General features: G+C 41.8%; 2 protein-coding genes across 2 annotated transcripts; one reads left to right on the top strand and one right to left on the bottom strand.

The window, feature by feature from the left end:
• Positions 1-567: 567 nt before the first annotated feature.
• LOC117162916 (uncharacterized) lies at positions 568-2,529 on the top strand. The gene has a single exon (XM_033344901.2). The coding sequence runs from the start codon at positions 1,491-1,493 to the stop codon at positions 2,442-2,444; it is 954 nt and encodes a 317-aa protein (XP_033200792.2). The 5' UTR covers positions 568-1,490; the 3' UTR covers positions 2,445-2,529.
• A 421-nt stretch (positions 2,530-2,950) lies between these two features.
• Positions 2,951-9,795, bottom strand: LOC143304958 (omega-amidase NIT2-like). The gene is made up of 4 exons (XM_076627502.1): positions 8,019-9,795; positions 7,449-7,617; positions 6,918-7,174; positions 2,951-2,983 (listed from the first exon to the last, which is right to left on the bottom strand). The coding sequence occupies exons 1-4, from the start codon at positions 8,100-8,102 to the stop codon at positions 2,951-2,953; spliced, it is 543 nt and encodes a 180-aa protein (XP_076483617.1). The 5' UTR covers positions 8,103-9,795.
• Between the last annotated feature and the right edge of the window lie 1,213 nt (positions 9,796-11,008).

Genomic DNA, 11,008 nt, shown 5'->3' with positions numbered 1-11,008 from the left:
TTATTCAATTGTTCGCGCAAGAAATACTCAGTACCTGTCTCTTCTTCGAAAGTTATAAATGCTGTTTTCAAAGAGTTCCTTAGCTCACCATAAACCAGATAAGAATCTTTGGTTCCATCTAGAAAAAGAAACCTTCAGATCAAACCGAAAGGGGTTCGGATTATATTTTCTAATCGTATTTGTATATTTCTTTTTACGGTCAGCTTGTCATCCACGTACAATCGAACAGAGAGTCCATTAATTATTTCCCTTCGACTTGTTTCAGGGGGAGCATCTCGGAAGCCATGCCGGCTGACGAGTTCGCTGGAAATCGAAACAGAAGCAAACCAAGACTGCAACCACCTTAACGAACCGCTATTATCACTGGCAAGGTCATCGGGCAGACCGGATCTAATCATGCTCACGCCGACCATGCTTCCTGTGCACTCGTTCCTCTTTCTTAACGACGTCAACCAGAAGATCGGGTGCTAAAAAATTCGAAATCGAGTTGATTGAAAATCTCAAGGAATATTAAAAAAAAATACGGATAAACAATTTGATATAGAAATCATCCATTTTGAGCAAAGAAAAGAAACAATCAGAAAAAGGAATAACCACAGAAGCTCTGAATTTCATTGCTTCCTAATGGTACTTCCTTGGATATTTTTACATTCTGGAGGCGTGAACGAACTCTGAAAAACAGAAATGACTTCTATCGGATGATCGAAAGAACTACCTGGACACTGAGTATAATTATTCACACGTGCGGATGCCATTTCCGGCATGTTTCTCCATGAAGAAGGTCAGCTTCAGTTTTTGCCACTTGTAGATAGAAGTTGAAGTGGCGGACGTCTTAACGAGGTTGCTAGAATGTCAAAGAAATAGATGAGGGAAATATTATGAAGATATATTTATGAATATCTAATTGAGCATTTAATTAAGAACTTAATCGAAAGACCAAAATAAGTTGGTTCTTGAGACCAAGTACCTATCTAAGTATAATAGTCTTTTGTACTTACGGTTTAGTAAGAGGACTCGAGTAAAACGATTACTCGTTAAAAGGAACAATAGAATAATCATGCCTCCGCAGACGGTGGTCTCTGCTTTCATGCCTCATCGCGGAGAATCTCAGCGAAAAAAGTGTCCCGAAGCGTGAGCTGAAAGGTGGCTATGTAGGCTGCCTAGTGAATGCCGTCGCCATGGTGGAGCTGGCGTGTAGCAACTCCCTAAGTCCAGGAACCTAATCCCGCGTCAGAAAGACAAAATTCGCTACGGAGAAAAGTAAACAAAAATATATATATAGGAAAGAAGAGACAAAGATTAAAGGTCGTTAAGAATTAAAGGTAATTTAATGATAAAAGGGAGAAAGAATTGTGTAAAAATTCTACTGAGAAAGAAAAGAAAGAAGAAACCTCCAACGAGAAAGACGTGCTCAGAAGCGAGTCCCGCGTAGCGCCATGTAGAGGAGCAGGAAGAAGCGCAGTCTTCCTCAGGCATTCCAGCGTCGAGTAATGCTGAAGCATATCCTGACGGGGCAACCGTCGTCAGCGGGCTCCAGGCACCAGCACAATGACTACCAGGCGAGCTCGGGCTCGTTGCACGGCGGCCACCACCACCATCATCATTCTGGTCACCAACAGGATCAACAGCAACACCATCATTACAACCAAAACAGCAACGTTCGTGGAACGACAGGGGGGAGCCAAGGACGGGGAGTCGACGTTTACGACTCGGTGGTCCATCAAAGAGCCAACGTGCATCAGGCTGCCACCACGCCATCTTCCACTCACAGACACCCTTTGAATCATTCTCAGTTGAGCGTGAACAATCTTTCTCAACGATTGAATCACTCGCACGCTCTTAATCTGTCCACGTTGTCCACGTCGAAGCATTCTGTGAACAGCGTCAGTCCTGTTGCCGGTGGGAATAACAATAACAATAATAATAATCTGTCGACTACATTGGCGGTGATATCCCCGGCGCCGCTGCACCAGGACAACAGACCTAAAGCGAATGGAGGCTTTGATATCTCGAGACTGTCCAGATTACCCAGTCAGGCGACACCTTCGCCTGCACCTGCTCTTCAGGGTACGACTACCGGGGGACAGTTAACCGGTCCCAGTTCCACGGCGTACCCCTTGAACGCTTCCTGGTCGTCGTCCCTGTCAAGGAATCACAAGGACCACGAGGTTGGCGCGAAAGAGACGTTGACCAGTTTGGGTTTATTGTGTCTAGTGTCGTTGTTACTGGCGCTACTCTCGTTGATCTTCTTGCTGAAAATCTCACCGTTAACAGTGACGCCGAGTAGCCTGATCAGCCCGGAAGAGTATACGATTTTCTACGAGGTGACGTTAGCGCTGTGCGCACTCGCCCTCTCCCTAAACCTCTGCTGTCTCCTCGTGTGCGCTATACAGTTCCTCTTCACTGTGAAACTCGTCAAGACTTCGTATCAAGGACATTGGTGAGTAGAGTTTTCGTTTTATGCCACGTTGGGTAAATCTGTGATTTATAACGCTTTAAATACCTTTGTACATAATCCGTACTTTACTCAACCCGAAGGTCGAACAAGGTGTGAAAAATATATATGTTTAAAGTTTGTATCCTTAAGATACTGTTATCTTTGAAAATCCGGAAGTCAAACAAAATACACAAAGAGAAACTTCTAAAAGTGCAAATAAACATTGAGATACAAATATCCTTTAATCCGAACTATACATATGATGGAAAGAGGACTCTCATAGTCATCGACATTTTCCCTCCTAAATGTCAACAGCATCCATATTTACATTGTTGCTGTTGTACATGTAACTTTTCAAACTTACTTAGGTATTGATAAAGAAAAGAAAAACAAGCATTTTCCTGGTAGCTGGGAATTCGCGGGATTCGCGGTCGAACGATGATTACCATTAATTTCTATAATCTGGTGACGCTATCCTCAATCAAGATTATCCTTGTGCCGGAATATAAGTTCTCATTCGTCCATGCGTGGCCTATCTGTGTGCGTCTGGAACAAACGCAGTGTCCCGTATCCCGTGCGATATATCAGAGGCCTGTCTAGTGTTACTTCTCACGCGGCCTGGAGGACGAAACGCAAAAATTCACGTCCTGTACTTGACGTGCAAGCGTTCACCGACCGCGTGTCCCGTTTTTACCGATCAAACACGTGTCTGCAATCACAATACGATACTGTGTGGTGAGATGTATCCGTAAATGCGTATGTTTCGTGACGCGAACCTTGAAAATGAAAATTACACTTTCGTTTATTCCTCGAGCGTCGTGCACGCAGGAAATCGTATAATAATTTTATTAGTAAGATTTTTTTTTATATAGACTACTGTTACGCCACGAGGCTTACCACGGGCTGTATTTTCTAACCGTCGCTCGCGGTCCTACAACGTCGCAGACGGATCGTCGCGGCTGCCCGGCAAACAAACATTGTAGTGGCAAGCGCATGGTTCATTAAGCAGGGCGACCTCCAGAAACGTCGACTCGTGGCCGTTATTTTACTTCGCGTAAAAGAATGTGGCGTGATCCGAACGTAGTGGGGGTCGCCTTCCAGAAAAGACGAAAATAATCGAAGGGCGGGCAGTTCCTTCTGACGAGTCAAACGTGACACACCGAACATATCAGACCAATAGCAAACAAATTTATCTAGAGATCAAAGTCGAGTCAAATTTCTGTAACATCTTCATCAGATTATTGTAAAATATATTGTTCTATGTTAACCTGTTAATACAGTGTTACATTCATTAAACCACCTCTGTTATCCAAAACGAAACAGGGGAACGACTATTTCGCGGCGTCGATTAACATGATCGTAGCGAGAATTTACAACTCTCGTTGACGTGCTATCTCGCGATCACGTCTCTCCGCGAGCGGTCGTAACATTTGGTCCTTCGAGCCGGATTACGTGCCAGTGAAGAGTGCACTTACCAGTGACCACACAGTGCCACGTGACTTTATCAAAACCAGCAGCGGGAGCGGGAGCAACCACTACAGCGAAACCAGTGACATCAGGCGCGTCACCTTCGAAGAAGCACATCCCATTGGCAAGGGAACGCAACCACGCAGCCTTCCGCCGCAGCTGGACAGTCATCAACGCAACGAATTTCACAACTTAAGAATACAACCGAACGAGTGGCCGTCGGGAAGGAACAAGGCGTTCCTCACCAAACATACACGCGACCTCACGCCGCACGACAATAAGGTAAGCTCGTTCCTTATTTCGACCATCTCCTATCCTCGGCAACGATGACGAGCGAAGACCAACTCATCTCCCTGCGTCGGAGACGAGGCTATTGTAGCGGCCGATTCACATACTTATCGAACCGACTGGACGAGTACGAGCAATCCGGGAGTCAGCAAAACTCCTTATTAACGAACTACGAGAAACAACTGACCGAAGTTGCGAATCAATTCGAAGCGATCCAACTCGAGTTAGAAGTATTAGACGAGGAGGAACAAGCGCGCGGCTTCGAAATAAGGGATCAGTACGTCGCGGTAGACACAAAGCTACAAAATCTTCTGAGGAACGCGCAAGCAGCTTCGCCGTCGACATCTATAAACCTTCCAACCTGTGCATCATCCGCAAGTTTAAATCCAATAGCCATTAAATTACCAGATCTTCGGCTCCCTACTTTTGACGGAAGCCTAGAAAAATGGAACACGTTTTATGATACCTTTATTCCACAATCGATAAAAATCCTAGTCTCACGGACATACAGAAATTCCATTACCTGCAGTCCGCCCTGCAAAGAGAAGCAGCCGAGTGTTTAAACGCGTTACCCCTTAGTAATGTAAACTACAGTCAGGCTATAGCCGTTCTCAAGGAGAGTTTCGAATGTCCACGATACACAGCTTTCAATCACTGCATGGCAATAATTGATTATCCAAGGATAACCAAGGAATCTCCAACGGAATTAAGGCGTTTAGTCCACACATTTAAATAACACATATGTCGGAGATGAAAGAACACCGGAGCCTTTGGAATTTTGGATAATCCCGCAACATTGTAACCTAGAGTCTACTATAGCTGTAATTGAACAATTGTAGTTACTCAATCCGATTGTAATTGTTCGAGAGTTGTGATAATGAGCTTGGGCTCGAGGCGACAGTCAGTCGCCGAACATAGCCGCGGTCACGGGATGAACGCTTTGTCTAACAAAGGTATGGAGTAATTCTATAGCTCTCCTTAAAAGAAATATTCGTGGCGACACGCGCCAGTAAACATTCCAACGGTTTCTGTCCCGTGGCTCGCCACACGCAGACCCTATTCTTCGAGTAAGATGATTGCCAGATGTCGATGCGTCTCCGCAGTACATGTTCGGCTAGCCCGAGGGCCCGTTATAAATCTTAAGGTTTAGTTAACTAAAGTCCTTCAAACAGACAAACAGTCTTTGTCCCAACTACGGGAAGATAGGGGAGACATATTTTTCAACGAGCGGCGTCTCCCATTAGCAACTTTCCCTCGAGGGCGGCTAGCATCTTTTTCTAACCACCGATATGGAGATTGACCAATTAGCAGCAACGCCAATTTCCCTTACTTTCTGAACGAAGGCTTTTCTCGACGAATCCGATGATCTCGTGTCCTTAGACACACCCCATTATAGTTTTCCTCCTTGGCATCATCGGGACGGGAAAGACATTCTCGCTCGCGATCTCATTGATGAAAGGAGTAACTCTTTACGATCAGTGAATATTACGCGTCCGACTTAGATTTTGCGAGTACGTTCATCTATCATCCCGTCGACCGCGGATTCGTTATTGAACCTAGGATCATTGTCATTAGTTTCTCGAGTACCTAACTACCGCGGTTACTTGTCCGGTTCCATAATAATCGTATTTGCACTAGTCAATGTCTTCTCTATTGCATAACGACAACGTGTAACCCAAACGAAGATTCGTTTCACGCCCCTAACCCTAATTCTAATGTAAACCCGACATATATAATAATTCTATATTGAAAAAAATATGAAATTAACATGATATATACATTACTACATAAGTTATATATAAAATATGTATATTATACCCTTGCCTACTGATATGAATTTCTTTCGGTCTCGAATGCGTTAAAAGAGAGCGCAAAGAAGTCGAAATTACTTATTGTAATTAGTAAAACGACCTGAGAGGCAGACAGATACAAGAAAGAAGGAATATTATATTAGCGGCATTTTTGTAGCCATTATATAGGGTTTCGATCGCATAATTAATCAGTATCAACTTACCAGTCTTTAACGGAAGGACAAAAAGAAGAGCAGACGGCACACAGACCGCAATCATGATCATTTTCAAGTAGAATCTCAAACTGCCGTACATCTTCGAAAACTTCGTTAGTCGTAAGGGATCAAAGGATGATGTCCGCGCTGCGGAAAATAGATGAGAAGCGACTATTTCAACAACCACCGTGTAGGTACTGCACTAGCCAGAAGTATCTGCGACGGAAATCAGAATACACTCGTTTTCGCGATGGTTGGATCAATTTCGCGAGGGACTAACCTGATTGAACCTAACGCGGGATAATTGCTCAACTCACGACTTTAACCAGCCCGCTTGATTCTCTGTAAATGCTTGAAATTGACGCTTGGATTCTTTCCAGATTAACTAGCTTTGCCCCTCCCTCCCTTTATCTATTTTCTTAGATCGACTTAGATTGCCACAACATATTATCTTTCTTCTTTTCTTTTCTTTTCTTTTGATCTTTTAAAGCCCTAAATCGCTGGCTATTTTATACTATATATTTTGTACACTCAATTACTCTGTAAGTCATAAGTACATATGTTTTACAACGTTATTTGTCATATTTCAGTTAAACCCCAGAAAAGTCAGAAATATATTTTCAGCATATTTTAACGCGCCCCTGGCAAAGATCTCAAAAACGAGTTGCGGCACAATTTAAAGCGACAAATGGCATCGCGTGTCTCGTTGTGGCAACACACGGTTCGCCAGTTTTTTTTTTTTTTGATATCGGTGACTGCCATATTCTCTTGAGTTTCCAAGTCGTAAAGAATCTTTCCCCAGGGATTGGTCAACTGTGTATGTCCCCATGCGACGTAACTTGCTGAAGGAACACGAGCCGGTGATATGCAAGCAACGTATAATTGATTATCATTCGTTCTGGAACGCTGAAGTAATGACCAGTGCAGTGGTCCAGTGGTCATATTGAATGCCGCTGGATATATCAGCATTTGGCAACCTAACCCAGAGAAGCAGGAAATATGAAGCCACCGAATACCAATTAACTTCGTAGTTGCACGGTTCACATTCCATCATTTCTGAATATGCGAGGACAGTCCTCTTATTGTGCTTTTAATTCTTTTATTTGTTTCATTTTCAGCAAATATACTGGTTTTTTAAATTAAGCTTCTTTTTATACAGAGTTACAGATTATATTAATTTTATATAGAATATATTTAAAAAAGATATTTAATTTTTTGCTAGTTAAGTATTGATCGATTAAGTTACTGTACCTTTGTTCCGATAAATGCGTGCCATTTCCTCGAATCTAATATCATAGCAAATGCCAATACCTATTTTGCAGCCCTTCACATCGAACGTCGTTAGGGAGTTACCAGGACTGAGTGAATCACTCTCTCGAAAAGTAATCTTATTAGGAATGTCGATGTCGAATAGATGTACCTAATAACATAAAAATGTGGTCGCTAATTCTATTGCTGCAACTTTTGTAATTTAATATCAAAGTTACCAACTCCTAAACTTTAATTATTTTTTATTTAATAACTGACAGCGTTTTTATCACTTTCTTTTATTAAAGAATCTTATCATTTAATAATGTTTAAAAAGGAGAAAAAATAAGTATAATAATATTTTAAGTATGTGAAAAATTTATACAACAACAAACACATTACAACAAAAATGGGCGTTTCCCGTATCATAACGTATTTTATAAACCGTAAATTATAGAATTGGTTATAGTATACGTATGTACATATGTATATTCCTAAATTATTCCTAGATAGAGTCACTTTCTTCACCCCAATATTTTCAAATTCAAAGCCATAAAGGAATATATTACTTACCTTTCGGTGCGTTGCTATCAAAGTTCCATCGGGACCCCAAATAGTACAGGTATTGTACAATTTATCGCCCTCTATTTCAGGCATCGTACCACCAACTACATAGATGTTTTTTTCTTTAGCTGCGTTCGATGAAGCAACGCTCGTTTCATCATCAGGAATACTCTCGGCGTATTTTGGAAAGTACTCTGCATTGCAATATTTCAATTAATGAAAAATAACTGTCTTTTGTTCCAACCATAAATTAAATTGAAATGTTTGTCAGTTTTTTATTTTTTAAATTATTAAAATAACTAAGTTTTATATTTCGACTTAATTAAATATGCAATTACTTAGCTAATAGTATATATAATAAATTGTTTCTACAGGTTCAAAATGAAAAATGAATAATTAGAAATATTTAATTACGACAATGCTATTTGTGTTAGCATCAGTGGCTTGTTACTCAACGACTTTGCTAGTACTTTTTGAAACATAAAGTTAGTTTTCAATTAACACTTATACTAGAGGCGGAATTATAAATGCAAAATAATTGATAATACTAATTTATGACTACCTAATTATTAGTATCTTAAAAAATATATTTATACAAAAATCACGATAATCATGAAAATGGGGAAATCCTATATTCTCGAATCAATTCACAATTTATTTTGTATATTAATTAGATTCCGCGCTCATCAGTACGTACTCACTGGCGACATCGAGAAAATGTATCGGCAATTCCTCGTACGACCAGAGGATCGGAAATATCAAAGGATATTATGGCGCAGCGCGAGTGGAGAAACAGAAACATATGAGCTTAACACCGTAATACTCTTATCATAGAAATAGAAGCAGTCCTCAATTCCCGCCCGCTAACTCCTATCTCCACCGATCCAAATGATCTCCTAGCCCTCACTCCCGGACATTTCCTCATTGGCGATTCATTAATGTGCTTACGTGATCGAGATTTCAGAGACATTCCATCGAACCGACTCTCCAAATGGCAGCATATCCAACAGCTTAAACAACATTTTTGGAACCGCTGGCATAAGGAGTATTTGAACGAGCTAACCAACCGCAATAAATGGAGCAAGGGTGGACACAGCATCCAAAAGGGCACAATCGTCATCCTCAGAGAGGACAACGTTCCCTCCATGCATTGGCCTCTGGGCCGAGTTATCAAGGTTCATCCAGGCGCCGATGGTGTCATCCGGACAGCTACAGTTCAGACGGCAAAGAGCATTTTGGATCGGGGCGTCAAAAGGCTTGTCCCACTGCCAATTCAACCCGATCTCGAGAAACCCGAACAACTAGCCACCGAGACGAAATAAGATGGGAACTTCAACCACACCTCCCTAGTTTGATCGGTACCCTCTCAACGGGGGGAGAATGTTACGCCATGCGGCTTACCATAGGTCATATTCTTAACTATCGATCGCGCCACTATAATGTCGCAGACGGATCGTCGCGTCTGCCCGGCAAACAAACATTGTAGTGGCAAGCGCGTGGTTCATTAAGCAGGGCGACTTCCAGAAACGTCGACTCGTGGCCCGTATTTTACCTCGCAGTAAAAGAATGTGGCGTGATCCGAACGTAGTGGGGGTCGCCTTCCAGAAAAAATGAAAAAAATCGAAAGGCGTTCAGAACTTTTCGAGAAGTCGAACCGTCAACACATGTGGTATGTCGCGCATTACTTATCAACCAAAACGCAGTTACATTTTTTTTGTTCCTTTTATATCTTTCTAGTTAATAAGTTGTTGAAATAAACATTAATTTATTTGTGTTAATTCTGTGGAATTTCATTGAATTACCCTTATTATCATAATCGAAATAAGAGGATCGATCAGTTCGTGGCGTCGATTATTTAATCGTAACGAGAACTTACAACTCTCGTTGACGTGCTATCTCGCGATCGCGTCTCTCCGCGAACGGTCGGAACGCCTATTTTTTAACGAACGACGTCTCCCACTAGAGACTTTCTCTCGAGAGCGGCTAGCATCCTTTTCTAACCACCGATATACAAATTGACCAATTAGCAGCAATGCCAATTTCCCTTACTTTCTGAACGAAGGTTGTCCTCGACGAATCCGATTTTTCCTCTGCAATATTTTTAAAGCTACACATTTCGAATTTTCCAATTATGCCGAAACAATTGCGTGAACCACTCTATATATTCCATACAATAAACTATTTTTTGCGTTTTAAAGTAGTTGAATATTTTATTAAAATGTTCTGAGCAATTCTCAGGTTTCTGTGAAAACAAGATAACCCAAATGTAGTTGTGTTTCCTTCAGAATTATGCAGATTTTATTTGGAATATGTGAGGTGTAAGTGACCCCGACGTGATCGAGCTAATGAGATTTCAATTATCGTGATTCCGGGCGCGCTAACGATATGTCAAACAAGAATAAAACAGTTACGACCAGTGAAGAGTCCGCGTGCCTTTGACGATGCCCTAGAAGATAGTGCTATGGTTCTCCTTACTAGAGAGATAGCTCGCGGCGGCGAGCATCGCGGGCGATGAAGAAAAATCTACCGCCCTCCAAGGGTGTCTAGAACCTGAGTACTTAGAGCGAATCGAGGACATAGCGTTGAATCCCCGGGCCATCACAATATGATAAACTCAAGGACGAAACACTTCTCTCTCCTTTTCCTTTATTTGTCGGCTCTACATCCATCCCCCTTGCTTACTCAAGTTGTTGTTTGTCTATATACGATTCAGCATCTATGGAACCACATATGGGCAAAATGGATTGACAGAAAGGAAGCGGAGGATTTTCGCGACGGAGGATGTAATTGAAGGATGGGCGTTGTAATGAATTGGTTTTGGTTTGTAAATATATTTGTTATGTTCTTGCAGCACTTCTTCTTTGCATTCTCAAGTCCCTTGGACGGCCTTTAGGAGAGAACAAAGACACAAATGATAATTGTAGCTGCTGGCTGTAGATGTCGCTGCTAGGGTACTGCTGTATTTTCTTTTCATTTAAGAATCGTGGAAGAAAAATCGG

The sequence above is a fragment of the Bombus vancouverensis genome, unplaced genomic scaffold, assembly GCF_051014615.1.
Source record: "Bombus vancouverensis nearcticus unplaced genomic scaffold, iyBomVanc1_principal scaffold0067, whole genome shotgun sequence".
NCBI lineage: Eukaryota > Metazoa > Arthropoda > Insecta > Hymenoptera > Apidae > Bombus > Bombus vancouverensis.
This window is presented reverse-complemented; position numbering and strand designations above follow the sequence as displayed.

Bases quoted from the DNA above. Each gene is read 5' to 3' on its own strand.
- LOC117162916 (XM_033344901.2), top strand. From the start codon at position 1,491: ATGCTGAAGCATATCCTGACGGGGCAACCGTCGTCAGCGGGCTCCAGG.
- LOC143304958 (XM_076627502.1), bottom strand. From the start codon at position 8,102: ATGCCTGAAATAGAGGGCGATAAATTGTACAATACCTGTACTATTTGG. The intron at 7,175-7,448 runs GTACAGTAACTT...TCTCTGGGTTAG, and splicing joins ACGCATTTATCGGAACAAAG to GTTGCCAAATGCTGATATAT. The intron at 2,984-6,917 runs GTGTGTTGCCAC...CGTTTGTTCCAG, and splicing joins AAAAAAAAAACTGGCGAACC to ACGCACACAGATAGGCCACG.